The sequence below is a fragment of the Cricetulus griseus genome, chromosome 3 (genome assembly GCF_003668045.3).
Source record: "Cricetulus griseus strain 17A/GY chromosome 3, alternate assembly CriGri-PICRH-1.0, whole genome shotgun sequence".
NCBI lineage: Eukaryota > Metazoa > Chordata > Mammalia > Rodentia > Cricetidae > Cricetulus > Cricetulus griseus.
The window spans coordinates 156,506,144-156,526,149 of NC_048596.1; the positions used below are offsets into that span (position 1 = coordinate 156,506,144).

A 20,006-nucleotide genomic window follows, 5' to 3' on the forward strand; every position below is an offset into this window, starting at 1 on the left:
AGTAACCTACCAGAGGCAGAAGTAAAGATCTCTTTTGGACTTGATACTTTCTCTAACCAATTGTTTAAACAATTGAGAAGGGTAAAAATATTCACTACGTGACTAATAAATAGTGAACAGAAACAGCCAAATTACTTTACTACAAAAATAAAGAAGCTGCATTGGTGGTACACACCTTTTATCCCAGTACTCGGGAGGCAGAGGCAGGTGGACATCTGTGAGTTCGAGGCCAGCCTGGTCTACACAAAGAAACCCTGTCTCAAAAACAAAAAAAGTAAATAAAATAAAAACAAAACAATAAAGTAAATAAAACAGCAAAAAAACTTCTAAAATGTACTTTACTTACAGAGATTATAATTCTTCACATGTGAAGATGTCACTTATAATAGCTAAGGCAAGTTGCTTATAAAACTTTGAGAAAATCAATCAACAAAACTATTCTCTTGATTGGTAGCTACAAATTTAACGTTAAAAATCTTAAGTTACAAAGGCAAGACAACAACAAAAACCTTCAAGCTTCAAGATAAGCAAATACATACCATTTCATCTGCAAGGATACCATTGATGCCATTTTCATACAGAGAGATGAGCCAATTCAATCCCCGGACCTGATAATCTCTCAATTTACCCCATTTTACATCTAAGAACAACAACAAAACACAATGTTCAATTTAAACATAAGAAATACAAGATAGGCCAGGCCCCAGGAACTGGGACCTACGAGTGTCTACTACTCTTTTCTAGAAGATAATGTACTATGGGGATTCTGAAAGGTTAAAATCATTAAAAGTAGCCTCTGAAGTCTGGACTGAAGCAGGGGTAGCTGGATACAAACAACTGATACTGAAGTGCAGAACTGTGACTGTTAGCATCCGAATCCTCATCCAAACCACTCAGCCCAATGTTAAAAACACACTACACTGGCCTTCTTATGAGCATCTCTAGCCTCTTCACTTCCTTTTAATGTCAGTACAATGTTTGTAACCAAGTGTTTTTATCCTTCATAAAAAAGATCAGATACTGAGCTGGGTCATGGTGGTGCACACCTTTAATCCCAGCAGCACCAGGAGGCAGAGGAAGGTGAATCTCTGTGAGTTCAAGACCAGCCTGGTCTACAAAGTGAGTTCCAGGATAGCCAGGACTGTTACACAGAAAAACCCTGTCTCGGCCCCACCCCCAACAGCTAGTGGTCTCTGTTCTCTGTGAAGACTTTCTTTTCCTCCTATTGACAGTAGAACGAAGACAGAGAATTCCTTCTCCAACTCCACCCTTTCTATCTCTTAAGTTCTTTTTCTGATAGATCTTATGTCTTTCAGTACGTATTACTTGTTTTACTTCCCTGGATAAATCACTGCTTAAGAATGAAAAGCTAATAAGAACTGGGTACACTCTTACAATTGATGAATGAATGTCCTTTCCATCGTGTCAGAAATGATCCTCTAGCCTCTAGCTTAATGTGTAGAGAAACAGAAAGTGGGTGCTTTGTAAGGCAAGGGGGGAAAAGGGAAAGAGTGAGTGAGTGAGTGCCTTAACATTCTAACTAAGCAAGAGCCCAACCAAAACCTGTTAGTGTTCACACTAAATACTCATAGGAAAGCTAAGTTGCAGTGAAGATGACAGAAGCTTCTACCCTATCACAAATCAACATATGTATAATTATAAGTAACCTGGCTAAATGTTTTCTCATAGAAAACCACGAATACATTTCACAAAAATGATAAATTCACGTGAAAACACCAGCAAATTAATGTTTTCTTGATTTTTTTTTCCCCCACTCTTTTACAAAGTAGTTTTCTTGTTTGGGAAAAATAAGAGGCAAAATCACTCCATTTTACATGTACCTTAGAACCATAATAAATTAAATGGCATTTTCATATACTTCTGAAGTACAGCACATACTATCATCTCTCAGTTCTAGCTCTAGGGATCAAAGCCAAGGCTTTGTACTCTACAGCTATAACGCCAGTCAAGATATTAACATCTCAGATCAAAAACACCTAACTTATTCACAGCCTCTAACTATCCAGATTCCTAAGAATTCCCTTTGTAAATTATAGAAAAAGCAAATTCAAATGTCAAAGAAAGATGTCTCAAAGGAAGAGCCTTTGAAAACCAAATGATTCAATGAATTTAACATACATGAGGGAGAATCTTCAAACCGAGTACAGACATTAGTTGCTTTGGAGCTTTCTGTTAATAGCTCTTCATCCTCCTCTTGCTCTGTTCTACGGTGTCGGTAGCTGTCAAAATAAAAGAAAAATCAACTAATAATGACTCTTATGTCAACCCAGTAGACAAATGATGACATCACAACAATCTTAACAGTTAAGCCACCGCCACAGATGTAGCTCAATGGTGGAGCACTTATCTAATCTAAGTACAAGTCCTGGTTAGAGCCAGCGTACCCCAAACATTAAGAAAATAAATAAAATAAAAAGTTGAAAAGCAGAGTAAGCCGAAAACCACCCTTATTACCATGGCTGGTATTACAGACTTGCAATTCTAACTACTTAGAGTGCTGACAGAGAAGGACCTTAAGTCCATAAGTTCTATTTGAGGCCAACTCTGACAACTCAGTAAAAGCCTGTCTCAAAATTTCAAAAAGTGAAAAAAGATGGGTAGATTTTAAAAGTCAGTGATAAAATGCTCATCCAGCAAGCATGAGGCCCCCCCTTGGTTCAATCTCCAGTAGCAACACAAAAAAATTATATATCCTCAATGTACCTATTTTTTGGAAAACAAAAACATAAATCTGATTCAAGTTCAAGTTGGGACTATGTATTTCTATTTAACAGTAACTAACACACTTAGCCTCTGCAATTTTTACCTCTCTAAGAAACAGGTTAACATCTTAATTCCATGAACAACACCGCTGTTACAATTCATAGAGCACATACGGTATAAAAGTCATTGTATTTATTTTTGAGATACTTAAGACACTGCTGGCCATATCTGTGAAACTACAGAAGATAAATTAAAAACCTTAAAAAAATAGAATTTAAACCCGGTGATGGTAGCGCATGTCTTTAGGCCCAGCACTTGGGAGGCAGAGGCAGGCAGATCTGAGTTTGAGGCCAGCCTGGTCTACAGAGTGAGTTCCAGGAAAGCCAGAGCTACACAGAGAAACCCTGTCTCTACACCCTCCCAAAAGAATTTAGAAAACAAGTTTAGTTTAAACTATGAAATATAAACTACTCACTCGCCAACTGATAGCAAATTCTGTTTTTCATCTTTTTTTACCCGTGGGCGCCCTGGTTTCATCTTTAAAGGTGAGGTTGGAGTCTTCTGAGCAGCAGGCTGAATGAAATGTGCAAACAGCTCTGTCTGCTTTAATAAATACTCAAATCTATTTGCTCGGTCAGTTTGCTGCAAAATTTAAGACACATTTTATTAAGGTTTAGAAATCAATTTCCCCATGCCTGCATGACAAACTCAAGAATAAAAATGAACAAATAACTGAAATAAGCCAGAAAAGCCAGAAAAGCAACACAGGTGACTCTGGCTCTTGGAAGCATTTTATCAAGTTGGATATATGAATATATGAAGTACTAGTTAGTGACATAAAGATGAAACGAGATAATGGGTTGAGGGCAGAAATGATCGATAGAAAATACTCTACATCCTGCTTACAAAAATACTTAAATGAATTTATATATTTCCAAAATTTTACGTTTATTATCCTTTAATAAGATGGCAGGAACAAGACTTTCAAATTCAACATAAAAAACAAAACATTGTACAAGGGAATGCATTCAGAAGAAGAAAACACTGGTTACTCAACCTGATGCCAAATTTTAAATTGGTACCAGGTCTGTAATTCACTTATCAATAAATACTCTTCAACCGAATGTCATGTAATAATATTTCTTTCATATTTATTAGCTATCCCTTTGAATATATCCTGTTATCACATCAAGAGAATGAATTTATTAAGAAACTTGTTTCTTATAAAATCTTAGCCGGCATTGGCCAGCCTGGTCTCCAGAGCGAGTGCCAGGACAGGCTCCAAAGCTACACAGAGACACCCGGTCTCAGAAAAAAAAAGAGAAAATAACAAAGTCTCAAGTCCTTCAGTAACTGATACTTTAAAGACATGATAATTTACTTACACAAAGAGAAACAAGTTAGATTTGGTAGCACACACCTTTAATTTAATAAAACCAATTGTGATAATTATTTTTTCTTAAAAAGAGAACAGTCTCATGGGCTGGAGAGATGGCTCAGTGGTTAAGAGCACTGACTGTTCTTCCAGAGGTCCGGAGTTCAATTCCCAGCAACCATATGGTGGCTCACAACCATCTGCAATGAGATCTGGTGCCCTCTACTGGCCTGCAGGAATTCATACAAGCAGAACACTGTTTACATAATAAATAAATCTTTAAAAATTTGTTAAAAAAAAAAAAAGAGAGAGAGAATAGTCTCTCAGGGTAAAGATTTTCAGGGAATGATACATACATGTGAGACCAGCAACAATGAAATGAACTTTAGACACAGGACTACAATTGTATTTTTTAGTACAGTATTAGTATCAGATTCTAAACCATAGTGGGTAAAAGTGCCTTAAAGTTATGTTCATCTAAAAAAGAGTAACAAAGAATATTTTTTTAAGTTTTACAGCACAATTAGAGACACCTGATATGTAAACTAATAAATACTTACAAATCTTTTTTTTAAAAAAGTTTAATTATAAATGCTATTTACATTTATAGAACATACCATTTTTTCTTCATAAGTTGGATCTGGTTCTTGGATTTCTTTTTGCTTCCCAGGTGATGCATCATCAAATACTTCCTGGTAGGAAGAGAAATTGAATGATTTAAGAATTGTCAACTAAATAAAATGTTCTTACTCCAAAATCCCTAGGTATCTAAAGGCTATCACATAACCTGACATGAAACCTGAGAAGGATAAAATGGGGATAATCACTTTTGCCAATTATAAACTACTGGCATGATTAAAATATTATCAAATAATACCCTAAAGAACAATTACTTTCTATACAAGTCATATGGGAAAATAAGTACCTATTAAAAAATTATAAATGCAAATTACATAACATTAATGTGAACAAAGTTCCATTTTTATCATAAAATTTCATCTATGTAGTGTGCTATTACACAAATGTACACATGGAAGGCAGCATTAGTCACTAATTTACACTATCTAGAACACTGTCCAAAAAAGGAGCTTAAATTGAATATTCTCAGTCTGACTCCTAGTTCGTAATAAATATACTATTCTTAAAAATGCATTCGTCGGGCTGGAAAGATGGCTCAGCGGTTAAGAGCACTGACTGTTCTTCCAGAGGTCCTGAGTTCAATTCCCGGCAATCACATGGTGGCTCACAACCACCTTGAATGAGATCTGGTGCCCTCTGCTGGCATGCAGGCAGAAGACTGTTAACTATCTATACATAATTAATATATATAATATATATATATTATATATATACATAATAGATAGATAAAATCTAAAAAAAAACGCCTTTAATCCCAGCACTCGGGAGGCAGAGGCAGGCCGGTCTCTGTGAGTTTGAGGCCAGCCTGGTCTCCAGAGCAAGTGCCAAGATAGGCTTCAAAGCTACACAGAGAAACCCTGTCTCGAAAAACAAAACAAAACAAAACAAAACAAAAAAAAAATGCATTCGTCCTGACATTTAAATGCTACAAGGAAATACAAAACCTCCAACCTAGTTTAACTTACAAAATCCCTGTCAGCACACATTAGAGGTAAAGCACACCCTACAATAATATGTGCTTTCCAACTGCAGACATTACTTTCATAATTTAGTGTCTTCTTTTTCTAACTGCAAAAACTACTTAAGGTCATCAGATACATTAGGCAAGTGTCCAAAACTCAAACTTAATTCTAATTCTACATTCAGCTAACACAGTGGAAAGCAGACTGAAGGTAATAGTCTTAAAAAGACAATAAAATTAACTACAACATTAATAGAAAAGAAAATGAGTGAATACGACTGAGAAAAACAAACTATTGATATTTTTCAATATGTAAAATCGTCAAACTTAAAAAAATGACAGGCCAAGATGTGTGGAAAAGGCTTATTATGGAAACAGATCACACTTCTGTCACATGCTCTATCCAGAAGACGCAGTTTTCTCCTCTGATGAACGAAAATACCACTTATTTCATATCGTAGGTGTTATCTTATTCATGCCTATATTTAAATTTTAATTGAAAGACAGAAACTCAAAAATTAATTTCATTTGGGTTTTAAGTTCTCTTTAGGACTTGTAAATAGAAATGACACCTATTGTGGAAATGTGTGACTCAAGTTACCGCAGAGCAGAATCTGCAAAGCTTAGGCAAGCAAGTGCATCTCTCTGGGGTGAATTGTACATTTACAAATAATTTCCTTCAATGTTTTTGGTGTCCAGACTTCAAGCAGAAATCCAACAATCCAGTTAAACAACTCTACAAGTTCAAAAGACCACTTAAAATCTTATTTAAGGGGCATAAATACATTTTTTGTTTTTGTAGATAGGGTTTCTCTTTGTAGCCCTGGCTGTACTGGAATTCACTCTGTAAACCGGGCTGGCCTCGAACTCAGAAATCCGCTCGCCTCTGCCTTCGGAGTGCTGGGATCAAAGGTGTGCCCACCACTGCCTGGCATCAAATACATTTTAAAATGAAACTTCACTTCAAATTGATGCACTACACTAACACCCCCCACACACACTAAAAGTGATTTCAAAGACTAGCAACACATTATTTCATCCAAGTGATGCAACTGCACCATCATTTCCTTATAGTGTAAATTCTGCAGCAAGGTTCATCTTTAGAGTATTATTCCAATATAAGTGCAGAAATTCTCAGACTGAACTATAGAACAGCACAAAACAAGTCCAAGGCCAAGAATAAAAACTAGAAGCAGTATCTTTGTTCCCAGGCAACTCAAAGCCTGGGAGCATATCCAAGAGACCTGTCTGGCAACTCCCCCATTTTTCCACCCTCTCCCCCATTTCCAGCATTGTCATCATCATCTGGCCCACTCGAGTCCCAGATGGTGGTTCAACGGCGAATTGTCTGAATGGCTTTAACAGGAGGTAATTCGCTGGGCTAGTAGCCCACCGCCCTCCCCCGATGCTCCCATTCATTCATTCATCCGTCCGTCCACCAACCCCTAATTAGATGGGGATCCGGGACAGGTGCTGCGGCTGTCACGCTGGCTCGCTCGCTCGCTCTCCTCCCGGTAGAGCGGGGCTCGGGAGGGGCCTCCCCTTGCTGCAGAGGCAGCTGCGCCCCGCTCATCCCCACTGCGCATTCGGCCCTCCAGCTCTCGCCATTGTTTCTGCCCACGACAGACAGATGCCGCCCCCGCCAGCACCGGGATGGGGCACTGGAGGCCCAAAGTCCCCGGCTGCGTGCGACGCTGACAAACGTCGCGCTCGCCCCGTGAATTCCACGGCGAAGGGGCCAGCTCCCTCGCCCTTCCCCAAAGTTTAGTGCAAACTAAAACCCAGATCCGGGGGAAACAGAGCCCTTCTGAGGGCGTCTAACGCTGGGGGAAACCGGGTCCCTCGACCACGGTAATCAGGAACATGTGTTTCCTAAGAGCGGTCGGCGAGCCGCCTAGGCTACTACGCGGAGGGAAACGCAGAGGTGAGGGAGGCAGACTCAGCGCCAGCGAGCGGGCAAGCGAGCATCCATCTCCCTCCCTCCTTCCCTCCCTGCGCGCACGCCCGCCCGCCGTGCTCACCTCCATGTCGGCGTCCGCGGGGCCCGCGCCCCCCGCACACGATGGAGCCGCAGGCGCCGCCACGGCCTCGGGGCCGCCTTTGTTGCCGCCGCCGCCGCTGCTGCTGCTGCTGCTCCCGCCGGCGCCCGCGGCCGCGGCCTTGGGAGGCGCGCTCTCGGGAGGCGGGGGCGGCGGAGGCTCGGCCGCCGACGACGACGACATGTTCCGGCTGCGTCACCCGCCGCGGCCACGGGCAGGCGCGGCGCGGAGGGAAGCGAAGCGGCCTGGGCCGGCCGGCCTGCCTGCTCGACTCTGGCGCCCGGGCCGACCGAGGAGCGAGCCCCGGCCGGAAGTTCTCACGCGCGGCGGCTCCGCCACCGACCCGAGCCGGCCCTGCCGCGGAGCTCGCCCCGACCTCCTCTTCCGCGGGACCCGGCTCCGCTCCACTCCGCCGGCGTTGACTTCACGGCGGGAATCACGTCGACGAGGGTGGGCGGGGCCAGCGGGGTCACGGAGGTCAGGGAGGGCGGGCTGACTCCGGGGAGACCGAGGGCTGAGGGCAGGGGAAAGGAAAGCGAAAGGTTCTGCGCGGCGTCCGGGCGCCTTCTCCTCGCCCCGCGTAGGTTCTCTTCTCCAACCACCGGGACAGCCGCCTACGCCACCCGCTCTCAACCCTCGCGAGATCGCTAGTCCTCTCCCTCCCCCCACCCTTCAGCGGCCGGATCGCGAGAGCGCATGCGCTTGCTCCTCCTGGGCCCCGCCTCCTCCAGCCCGCCCCCGAACTGCGGGGGGGGGGAGTGGGCGGGGCCTCGAGGAAGCGCGTCGGCGTAGGTTTGCGAAGGTGTGCGTGACGCGAGCTGGGCGCTTCTTAACGGCTCTTCGGCTCTCGCCGCGCCACAGAAGCCGGCCTGGGAGCGGCGCGACAGCCCGGGGACTGGCCTTCACCGTCGCGCCGCCGTCGCTCACGGCCAGACGTCACAGGTTCCCTCCAGTGACGTCGGACGTCCAAGAAAAAAATGCCCGCCCCATCAGCCATCCCACCCTTCCAGAGTTTATGGACTGCGAGCCTGTGAGATCCGGAATGGCAATAGCTGGGGACAAACGATGGCGTGTATTTTTTCCACGAGCATCAAAGAAAAATGTGCGTTTTTGTCTGCTTAAGAAATGTTTGTCAGGGGGCTGGAGAGATGGCTCAGTGGTTAAGAGCATTGGCTGCTCTTCCAGAGAACCTGAGTTCAATTAATTCCCAGCACCCACATGGCAGCTCACAACTGTCTACAACTCCAGTTTCAGGAGATGAACACCAATGCACAAAAAATGAATTTAAATAAATTATTTTTTTAAAAAAGTGTTTGTCAAGTATGTAACGCACGCCTTTAATCCCAGCACTTGGGAGGCAGAGGCAGGTGGATCTCTGAGAGTTTGAGCCCAGCCTGGTGTACAGAACGAGTCCCAGGACAGTCAGGGCTACACAGTGAGGCCTTGTCTCAAAAACTAAAAAAGAAAAAATTCTTAGCCAGGCGGTGGTGACAGAGAAGCCCTGCCTCTAAAAATTATTGGTGTTGCTTCTGCTTAGGCTGTGGTGGAGGCTCTGAGGCCTTGTGTCCTCTCCTGTGTCACCCACCTACTTCCCATTCATGACTTAGTGGCCACCAATATTGAATAAATGAAGTCCTTTCAAGAGTTAACTAAAACATGTTGAATTTCAAATCTCTTGGAATAAATAACATATGTAACACGAATGTTTGAACTAGTCGAATAATTCTCTAATAAAAACTCTCTGGAAGTAAGTGCTTCTGAAAGCTGCAGTTGTAGGTCAGTTGGTGGGATGCTTGCAGAACATACTGCTTGCAAACATCCTGGGCTTGAGCCCCAGCCCATTTTGATCCAGTGTGGTGATGCATGCCCAGAATCCCAACACTTGGGGAAGTGGAGACAGGGGGTCCACAGTTGGCTGCTAGACCAGTCTGGACTAAATGAGATCTTATCTCCAAAAATTTGTAAACAGAAACAAAATATTTCTAGTATATAACAATGCTTACATATCTATATGATTAAATTCAATAATTCTCATAATCCATACTTATTGGCAAAAAGCTTATTAAGGGATAAATTTCAATATTATTAGTATTATGTTAGATATATTGTACACCTAAAAGATAAACTATTAACATTTAACAATCATTAACATAGAAGTATGTTGATTATAAAGTACTATCTGAAAATTTTAGCAGTTAAAAGTGTGTTCAAACAAATATATTTGTGGAATTACTAAAAGTAATTGTGGTCCTTATCTGTACCATAATTCTTGTCAGCATTTCTTTTTCTCTCTTTTTTTTTTCTTTCTTTTTTGGTTTTTCGAGACAGGATTTCTCTGTGTAGCTTTGGAGGCTGTCCTGGTACTCTGAGCTGTAGATCAGGCTGGCCTCGAACTCACAGAGATTCTCCCGTCTCTGCCTCCCGAGGGCTGGGATTAAAGGTGTGAACCACCACCACCGCCTGGCTCTTGTCAGCATTTCTATTACACGTATTATTTTTGTGCGTATATGTGGTAGGGAACTATGCACACAGGCCACATGTGTGGCGGTCACAGAACAAATTTTGGGAGTCAGTTCTCTTCTGTCATGTGGGTCCTGGGATTGAACTGTGATTATCAGCTTGGAAACCACTCTCCCACTAAGCCTCCCACTAAACCTGCATTTTTTTTAAACATTATTTTTACTGATTCTTTGGGAAATTTACATCATATACACCAATCCCACTCATTTCTCAGTCCCTCTGCATCGGCCCATGAAAGACCCGCGAAGAGGTACTTTCGTAGAAGGAGACCCGCACCCAGGAATCAGCGAAACCACGAACTTGGATGCAAAACCGCAAGAGGCTTTATTAGTGGCTCGGGTACCCGGGGGCTTAACTTCTCTTAGGCCAAGCCCATGAGCCAAGGGAGAGAGGTCCTTATATAGCAAAAAGCACAGTGCAGAAGCGAAAAGCATAGTTACAGGGATCCTATTGGACAATTTAATGAGGTACAGAGCATTTTCTCACGGTTTGATAATTAGGGGAAGGGCCTTTATCTTCTGCCGCGTCCAGATGGCTGACCTTGGGACGGAGCGATCCGGCGAGGGCCGGCCTTGCGCGGCGGCGGGGAAGTGGGAGCCGGCAGCTGTGGGGATCAAGGGTCGGGGAGTGCAGGGGAGGATGCATTCCCGCGCACTCCGCCAGCTGCCGACCGGAGGAGGAGGCAAACTTGAAAAAGCTAAGGGCGGGGGTCTTTCACTCACTCCTTCCCCTGTTGGGAGCCAAATCTCAGGGCTGGCATGAGATCCTAGGCAATGCTTGGCAGGCCACATAGTTAACCTTTACATAGCAGCTCCTTAGAACCTCAGCTCAAGAAAAGAAACAGCTTGACCCAGTCCTCCACCCACAGGCTCAGTCACCTAGGCAATCCCTTCCTGGACCTCTTACTCATGAATTCTTTACCCTGCCAAACATCCTGTTTGTGGCTTCCTAATATCCTGCCTATACTAACACCTGGTGCACAAACAACCCATTCTGCCCCTCCTCATATCCTGACTATAAGCTAGCCTGAGACAAGTAAAGTTTGCCACTTGATCAGAATCCTGTCTTGTGGTCGTTCTTTCTGCGTCTCTTGTCCCCATTCCCTATCCTGACTCTCTTGCCCCAGGTTGATGTCCTGCAGGTCGGGACATTCCCCCAAAGGAAAACTTTAAAAAGTAATAACAAAAATAAAAAATTAAAATTACAAATAATAATATTAGTTTTTAAAAAACAAAGAAAAGCAATGACCACAACAAAAAAACACGTGGGGCCTCCATATTTCTCACCTCTCCATCGCCTCTTCACTATCTTGGTGCCATTGGGAGCTGCTGTGATCATGCAGTAGACCCTTTTGTCCACACAGCTTTTCTTGAATATGTTCATTGTGTAATGAGTTGTTGGTCAGGTTAAAGCCCCTGGCTTCTGGTTCACCATCAATGCTGGACCCTCACCCAGATTCTTCTCCGATATATCTCCTGCTGTTGTCCTGAGTCATGGAGATCCTGTGGCTATGGTTCCATAGGACCAGTCCCTTCACATGCTTAAGCAGGTCATACATGAGATTGATGCTGGGGAGTGCCAATTCAAAGCCCTGGGTCTGGGCCTTGGTGGTAGCCGAGCTGGTCTGACTGGGCTGCTAGGACCATCTCCCCTCAGGTAAGGGGTGGAGCCAGCTCTCCCACACCCTATCATTTGTAACATAAGTACAAAAACCACAAACATCCATGCCAAGTTACAGTTACATTTTTCACCAATCAGGATCCAAAGATTCGGCGTTTTCCCTATGTGTTTCATCACTGTCAATCGACGCAGAATGTAAGCTTTTCAGTCCAGCCAATCAGATTCATTTGCTTTTTTTCTGTTGTTAGGGACAGCCATGATGTTTTTAGAGAAAAAGATGCATAATGACTATTTCTATGGTTTAAGGAGGAGGCTGTCAGCCATAAGGTTCCAGCTTCTCCAGGGCTTAGGAACTTGTTTCACCCCACGGGTAAAATGGAGTCTGAAGTCAAAATAGTAGTACCCAGGGCAAGGTGCTTTTTGCCTGTTCCCAACAGGGAAATTGGCTTGGTGCTAGTCTCTTGAAATAAACTTTTGTTTATGTTGCATTTGTTTAACTCTACGAAGCTGTGGTACTATGCCTGTCTAATGATGGTCTAATAAGGAGCTGAGCAGCCAATAGTGAGGCAGGAGTAAGAATAGGTGGTGCTGGCAGGCAAGGAGACTAAATAGGAGAAACAAGGAAAAGGAGAGAGAAAGAGAACTTCAGGGGCCAGCCACCCAGCTGCAAAGCAAGACATGGATTAAGAAGGAAAGAAAGGTATACAGGAATAGGGAAAGATAAAAGCCCAGAGGCAAAAGATAGACAAATTAATTTACTTTAAGAAAAACTGGCGGCCAGGCGGTGGTGGTGCATACCTTTAATCCCAGCACTAGGGAGGCAGAGGCAGGCGGATCTCTGTGAGTTCGAGACCAGCCTGGTCTACAAGAGCTGGTCTCTTTAGGACAGCCTCCAAAGCCACAGAGAAACCCTGTCTTGAAAAACCAAAACCAAACAAACAAACAAGAGCTGGCAAGAACCAAGCCAAGCTAAAGCCAAGGATTCACATCTAAGATAAAGCCTCTGTGTGGTGTGTGATTTATTTGGGAGCAGGGTGGTGAGCCCCTCAAAAAGCCAAAAGAGTAAATAAAAAACAAACACAATACCTCAGGACCTGCACTTGCATTCTCTCTCTCTCTCTCTCTCTCTCTCTCTCTCTCTCTCTCTCTCTCTCTCTCTCTCTCTCTCACACACACACACACACACACATGGAAGAGAGAGACAGAATTAAAAACAATACAAATCATCAAAAAATTAATACTAGTCCAACTGTTACAACCTAAGTTTAATTTTACAGTAGGGTTCATGTAGATCAACTCTTATTTCCTAGCAATGTGCTAATAGACACAAACCTGGACCTAGGTCACTAGATTTTCCAAGCATTTTCATTTGGATGAGGTCATCCATTTCTTAACAGCACAATATGACCTGTTATAAACGTTTTATTTTATATTCAAATGTTCTCAATTTTATCTCTTAATTGTTTACATAGCCCAGGAGTCAAACTAGTCCTCAGTAAATCAACACAATTGGGGAAAGAGTTCCTGAGGCTTCACCCTTATGGCTGATGGCTGTCTGGGCAGGCAGGTGTGGCCATACCCAGGGAGGCAGCACTGGTAACTTTGAAGGGGTTATTTTTAAAAAGTGGAGGAGGAGAATGGCATCTACTTCTGGGTGATGATAGGCCCAAGGGTTAATCCAGCAAGGCTGATCAGACACCTGGCTAATGGACCACCCCTAGGAGGAGGCTTCACCGTTAAGATAATGTACTTTTCTTTCCCAGAATTCCTATGCCCTAGTGCCCCCCCTAAGCCTAGGGTGAAAAGGGCCAAGAAAAAGTCACCCCGACCCTGACTTGACCCCAGGACCAGAGTTTGAAATCCTACCAATCCCTGAACTTGCCCCAGGCTGCTAAATTCCACCAATCCCTGAGCACAGAATCCCACAAAACCCTGAGGCCCTGAGCATGGAAATTGCACCAATCCCTGAGCTAGCCCCAGAATCAGACCCCCCCCCCCCAAAAAAAAAAAAACCCTTCTTTTTGTTTTTTTTAGACAGGGTTTCTCTATTGTTTTGGAGGCTGTCCTGGCACTCACTCTGTAAACCAGGCTGGCCTCGAACGCACAGAGATCCGCCTGCCTCTGCCTCCTGAGTACTGGGATTAAAGGCGTGCGCCACCAACGCCCGGTTTAAAAACAATCCACCAATCCCAGGCCACCCTGGAGAGCCCCCCACCCCCATCCACCCCAAGAAACTCTACATAAGGTCTATAACCTGTTGTTTCTCACCCGAGTCAGCCACCTTCCTGGATTCTTCCTTCTTAATAAATTTATTGAGTGACGTTTGTTGTGTAGTGTGACATTTTCACTGAAGTGGAGCCCAGCTGTAACACTTTCTATGGGGAAACTGCGCCCTAGCAGAGCATAACTGTAACACCTCTCCAGTGCAGATTGGAACAGAGCTGTAACAGAGCTGAGGAAGCCCTCCCCTGCCAGAGCAGACTTGTTACAGTGGGGAAGCCCTTCCCTGGAGCAGGGCGGCAAGCTGCTAGGCTTACTGTGACTTTGTGGTACTTGTTGATTCCAGACTGTCAGGGTACCTTTCCATCCGAGCTGCAGTGCTTACACTAATGATTAAGTGCCCTGAGATATGGGCTGGGTCTGTGCCCAAAGATTCAGAAGGGTAGAACTTGTTTTGTTTTTGTTTTTTTATTTGTTGTCTCTTTCCATTGTGCTTTAAAACTACTAGATTAAACCGTCTGGACTCCTTGCTCTCTATCTAAAGCCCCTCCCTGTCCTGTGGCTGCCCGTCAGTGACTGACCTCTGTGCTTCTACATTGTCCTTCCGGCTACTTCAAGATTTACTCTTTCAAATTAATTCGTTGTCCTTGAACTTCCATTTGAGGCCCTCCCTAATTCTTTTGTTAATGAAACTAAGAACTCCCCGGGGAGGCCTGAGTTCCCTGGTGTCATCTGACGGCTCTCTTAGGACTCCACAGTATTTCTAGGAACACTTTTCCCCCTGCCTTTTCTTTAGCTGGCAGAGAAAACAAACCCATCCCTGAACCCTAGACTGCAGGAAAGGCGGGAGGAGCACCTGTTGGGGGAACCTGAAACAATTTAAGAGGAGACATGATCAATATACATTAGACCCCCGAAAACTCAAGTATCCGGGGTCCCAGGCCAGGTTCGCGGTCACCCCAATCACCAGGCGGATTCGAGAGCTTGCTGCAAACTGCACGAGGCTTTATTGTAATTTAAAAAGCTAACCCCATGTTAGCTCGGGTCTTTCACCCACCCACCATGGCTGATGGCTAGCAAAGACGTTCGAAGCTGCTGCATACAGATCTTTATAGGGCAGCGTAAGGGGCGTGTCTAGGGGTACGCACAGGCTCACGATTGGTGTGCCTCCAGGCTTGGAGGGCTTGCCCTGTGTTGATTGGTCAACTGGTTGTTATGGCCCATAGGCCCTCCCAGGGTGGTTGCTATGCTCTCTACATCATTGCTGTGTGCTTGTCCGTAAAGCACACCCAGGGTCGTAAAGCATAGCGCCACTAGCTAACTTCCGATTGGTTCCTTGTCACGAGACAGGCATCTGACCTCTAAGTGACCAAGGCAGGTTTATGGCAAGCACGTGTTCGGCTGTTATGGCTGCCAAAAGGGAAGCTGGTTCCTTCAGGTAGATTTTTTATTTTTTATTTTTTTTTAAGAGCCAGGGTATACACACCTACCATGTGCAGGTGGGTGAGAGGCAGGGCCAGGTTTGCCTGGATTACAACATATAACCTTGAGGCCTGCAGAAGTCAGACAATTAGGGAGGGGATGTAGAGGTGGCGGGTTGCTTTAAGGGAGGAGGATAGAACACAGGTGACAGTAGAGGAGAATACTGGCATAGAAGGTTTGAGCAGGGAGGAGGGTGGGAAGATTTGGGGAGATGGGGTGGGGTACCAAAACGAAGGAAGTATATAAAGGCCCCATGGAAACTTACCATCTTGTAACAAATAAGAACCATGAAAGACAAATGGAAGTGGCTCCCCTGCCTTCCCAGCTAGGAGACGTTGTGCCCAAGGCACAGCACGGTTCCCACTCCCAGGTATGGAATAGCTCTGTAGGAGTTGGTCAGGGAGGCCCCAGAGTGCCCTCTCATGGGCAAACAATTGTCAGTCCTCTTGGTTGCCCAGTAGATAAGGCTTTGCTGCTGAAGACAACACAAGTGTTGGTTGCACCATACAGAGACATCAAGCTAGAACTGGGCTCCAGATATCCTCTCTGCTGGCTGAAAGGTTCAGGCATTATGCTGGCCTGCCCCTGTTACCTGGTGGAATCCACTCAGGCAATACTCTGGTCAGCCCAAGGTTCCATGGGAAAGAAGTCTGCACGCAGGTGCAGAGGACCCCTTTAAAAGATAGGCTCCTGCCCCTTTACGCTCTCTCTCTCTCTCTCTCTCTCTCTCTTTCTCTCTCTCTCTCTCTCTCTCTCTCTCTCTCTCTCTCTCTCTCTCTCTCTCCTCTCTCTCTCTCTCTCTCTCTCTCTCTCTCTCTCTCTCTCTCTCTCTCTCTCTCTCTCTCTCTCTCTCTCTCTCTCTCTGTGTTCTCCTGTCTCTGTTTCCCTGCTCTGTCTCTCTATGGCGACCGGCCATGGCGGACAGCCATTACCCTGTTCCTCTTCTTAGTCTCCCCATTCTGCCTTATAATAAACTTATAGTCTTAAGTCTCATGTCTCAGCAATTTCTCTTTTCTTCTTTTTAAACAAAACAATAACACTGGCTAGCTTTCAAAATGCTAGAAGGCACTATGCAGGATGGTGAGCATGGGAGGAAGGCATGGGGTGGGGGGTCTTAGCTACCAGGAATCACAAAACCAACCCTCTCACAAAGATGTTCCCGCCTGAGCAATTACAGCATGAGTGTAGGTGGAGGTAACCAACCACCCTCTGATTGGATCTGAGGCATATTCCATGGGAGGGAACCCAGGCACTGCACTATAAGCCTGGTTGACAACCCTTGGGGGGGGGGCATAGGTCCTAGAAGTGGGGCAGAGATTAACAGTGTTGTTTAACCCAATCAACATAGCATCAAACTGTCTTTTAAACATGTACGTCTATATCTATAAACAAAAGGTACTCTCAGCTTTAGTCAGACGGGCCTTTCTCGGCAGTGAATGGCTGTGGATGCAGATACCTGCCGCTGCCCAAGATGCTGAGAGTAAGTGAAGGTTGAGGGCTCAACCATAAACAAGACATCCACACCACTCCCTTGAAGGCTCTGGGAACATAAGGAAGAGGGATTGGGACATGTGAGGGCTGAAAGACACAGGGAAAGGCTGTGGAATGCCACCCTCCACACTAACACAGCCTTTGTAATCATGGAATCACAATTTCGACTACATAAGACTGGGTGATCAACCATCAATGTTGGAAGGAGAAGCTTGTGCCCACACCCCTTAGTGATAAACTACTGGATTCTAGGAGAGGGGAAGTCATTGTCTTCCCTGCCAGACCCCATTGGATAGTCCCAAACCCTTGGGAGGACGGATATCCCTGGTTAAATTCAGTGGGTCTCAAAACAAAGTGAATAGACATGAGTGTGAGAAAGTGACAGGCTGGGCGGGGGACGGGGGGTGGGGAGGTGGGGTGGGGGTGAGGTGGGGCGTGGGGGGGTCTAGACAGAGGTAGCAGGGAAATGAGGAAGTGAGGAGAGAATGGTCAGTATACATTATGTACACGGCTGAGATTGCCAGAGAGCAAATTTAGTTGATAAAAAAATGTTAAAAGAGAACCTTTTGGTTGGTTGGTTGTGTTTTTTGAGACAGAGTTTCTCTGTGTATGTAGCCTTGGCTGTCCTGGAACTCAGGCTGCCCTCACACTCAGATCTATCTGCTTTTGCCGCCTGAGTGCTGGCATTAAAGGTGTGTGCCACCACCACCCGGAAATAGAAAACCTTTTACAATTGTAACTCTAAGACAGAATGGTAATATGAATGCATTCCCGTTGTCAGAAGGCCCTGGAGATTCAGTTTCATCCACAAGAGGGCACCGTCAACCAAATAACAAAGTCATAGAGGTAGACAGACCATCAGCAATGTAATCTCAAGAGAAGAGCAAGTCCTTCCAGTAGGCCTCACTGAAGTCTCCTTAACACGTGTGAATTTGTTCATAATAGCACGGAATATCTTGAAAGGATACACAACTTGGATATGGGAAGAAGAAAATGTGTTCACATTTTGAACATGTCACTGAAATATTCATTCAAGACATCATGTAGAAAACATACTTTATAGGAAACAATATTTTGTAAATTTCTTTAGACTTATGTATGAAATTTTTAAAAGGGCTATGGAGAATACAATATAAAGAAATCACTAGAATGTTTTCACAAAGCCTGCCACTTCATGTTATTAACTTATTTTTGTTTCATCTTACATTCCTATGTCTTGAATTGGCAGAGGGTTTTTTAAAAATTATCATCACCATGTAGCATTATGTTTAATTATGAAATTTTCAAACAAGAATATTTCTGTTGATTCTTCTCTCTCCCTGCTCTAACCCCTTTCTCCTCTGTGTCTTTCTACTCTAACAGCCTCCTTTGGGTCTTTGCATCATGTGTCCTTTTGTCTTCCCTCACTTTCTTAATACTTTCCCCCTCTGGGATCTCCTTTATAGCACCACATAGCCTATGCCCATGCTCACACCTGTAGTGATATATTATTTATGATTTATTCAAGTTTGACTGAGGATTCAGAAAAGCAAAGTCAGCCGCAAGCTATAGAGATCAGGCAGTGGTGATGCTCAAGTTTAATCCCAGCAGTCAGAAGCTTGGAGGCGGTGGTACACACCTTTAATCCTTGGACTCATGAAGAGATAGACGGGGCGGGGGGGGGGGGGGCTGGAGAGATGGCTCAGAGGATAACAGCACCACCGACTGCTCTTCCTGAGGTCCTGAGTTCAATTCCCAGCAACCACATGGTGGCTCACAACCATCTGTAATGAGATCTGGTGCCCTCTTCTGGTGTGCATATATATATGGAAGCAGGATGTTGTATACATAATAAATAAATAAATAAGAGATAGACGGATCTCTGTGAGTCCAAGGCCACCCGAATCTGCACAGAGTTAACCGGTTTAAAAGAGAATTATAGTTCACACTTTTAATCCCAACATTAGGGAGGCATTCATTCTCTAGCCACACTGAGGAGAGGTTTCAGTCTGAGGCTTGGTGAGAGCTGGTGGAGACAGGACCAGCCCTTTCAGCTTGAGGCAGAGGTAAGAAGCTAGTGGCCAGCAGTTCTGCTTTTCTGATATTCAGCTTGAAGATTGAACCCTAATGTCAGTCTCTGGGTCATTTATTAATTCATGTTATACACACACACACACACACACACACACACACACACACACACACACACGAGGAGTTTGGAGCACCTTCTCTTAATACTTTCCAGATCTATTTTCCTGTGAATTTCATTTTTCCTTACAGTTGCATAAAAATCCCATCATGTGTGTATAGCACATTTTTATTACCCATCCATCTGTGAGGGCATCTTAGTCCTTCCACTTGCTGCAAGGAGAGATAGAAATGTGGTTTGTCTGATCTTTTCACATCTGGTGTGTGTGTGTGTGTGTGTGTGTGTGTGTGTGTGTGTGTGTGTGTGTGTGTTTATTACACATTTGCCACACCATACCTGAGCAGGTCAGAGGACAATTTGTGGGAGTTGGGTCCTGGGGACCAAACTCAGGTAGTCAGGCATGCATTTATCCACTTAGCCATCTTTTTTAAAAAAGATTTTATTTATTATGTATACAACATTCTGCTTCCATGTATATCTGCACTCCAGAAGAGGGCACCAGATCTCATAACGGATGGTTGTAAACCACCATGTGGTTGCTGGGAATTGAACTCAGGACCTCTGGAAGAGCAGTCAGTGCTCTTAACCTCTGAGCCATCTCTCCAGCCCCCTTAGCCATCTTTTTAATCTCTGCAGCTCCTGAAGTCTACAAGAAAGAACTTTAGAAGAAGGCTAGATCAGCAGTTAAGCAAGAAAACAGTAAGACTTCTTATTTCTTTGATGATGGTTAATAAATGTTTGTTAATGAAAGGTTTGTCATAATGATAAATATGATGACTGCGGAGGCTTTTGTTTTCCCTTCCTGGC

The 20,006-nt window shown here is 44.5% G+C and overlaps 1 protein-coding gene across 1 annotated transcript in view; it reads right to left on the reverse strand.

The window, feature by feature from the left end:
• Positions 1 to 8,331, reverse strand: part of Smarca5 (SWI/SNF related, matrix associated, actin dependent regulator of chromatin, subfamily a, member 5) — a 36,686-nt gene extending 28,355 nt beyond the window's left edge. Inside the window, exons 1-5 of the mRNA XM_027404878.2 lie at positions 7,721 to 8,331; positions 4,717 to 4,791; positions 3,200 to 3,366; positions 2,140 to 2,240; positions 540 to 640 (exon numbers count right to left, since the gene is read on the reverse strand). Of these exons, the coding sequence (XP_027260679.1) occupies positions 540 to 640; positions 2,140 to 2,240; positions 3,200 to 3,366; positions 4,717 to 4,791; positions 7,721 to 7,921 (645 nt within the window). The 5' untranslated portion in view covers positions 7,922 to 8,331. The remainder of the gene's footprint in view (positions 1 to 539; positions 641 to 2,139; positions 2,241 to 3,199; positions 3,367 to 4,716; positions 4,792 to 7,720) is intronic.
• Between the last annotated feature and the right edge of the window lie 11,675 nt (positions 8,332 to 20,006).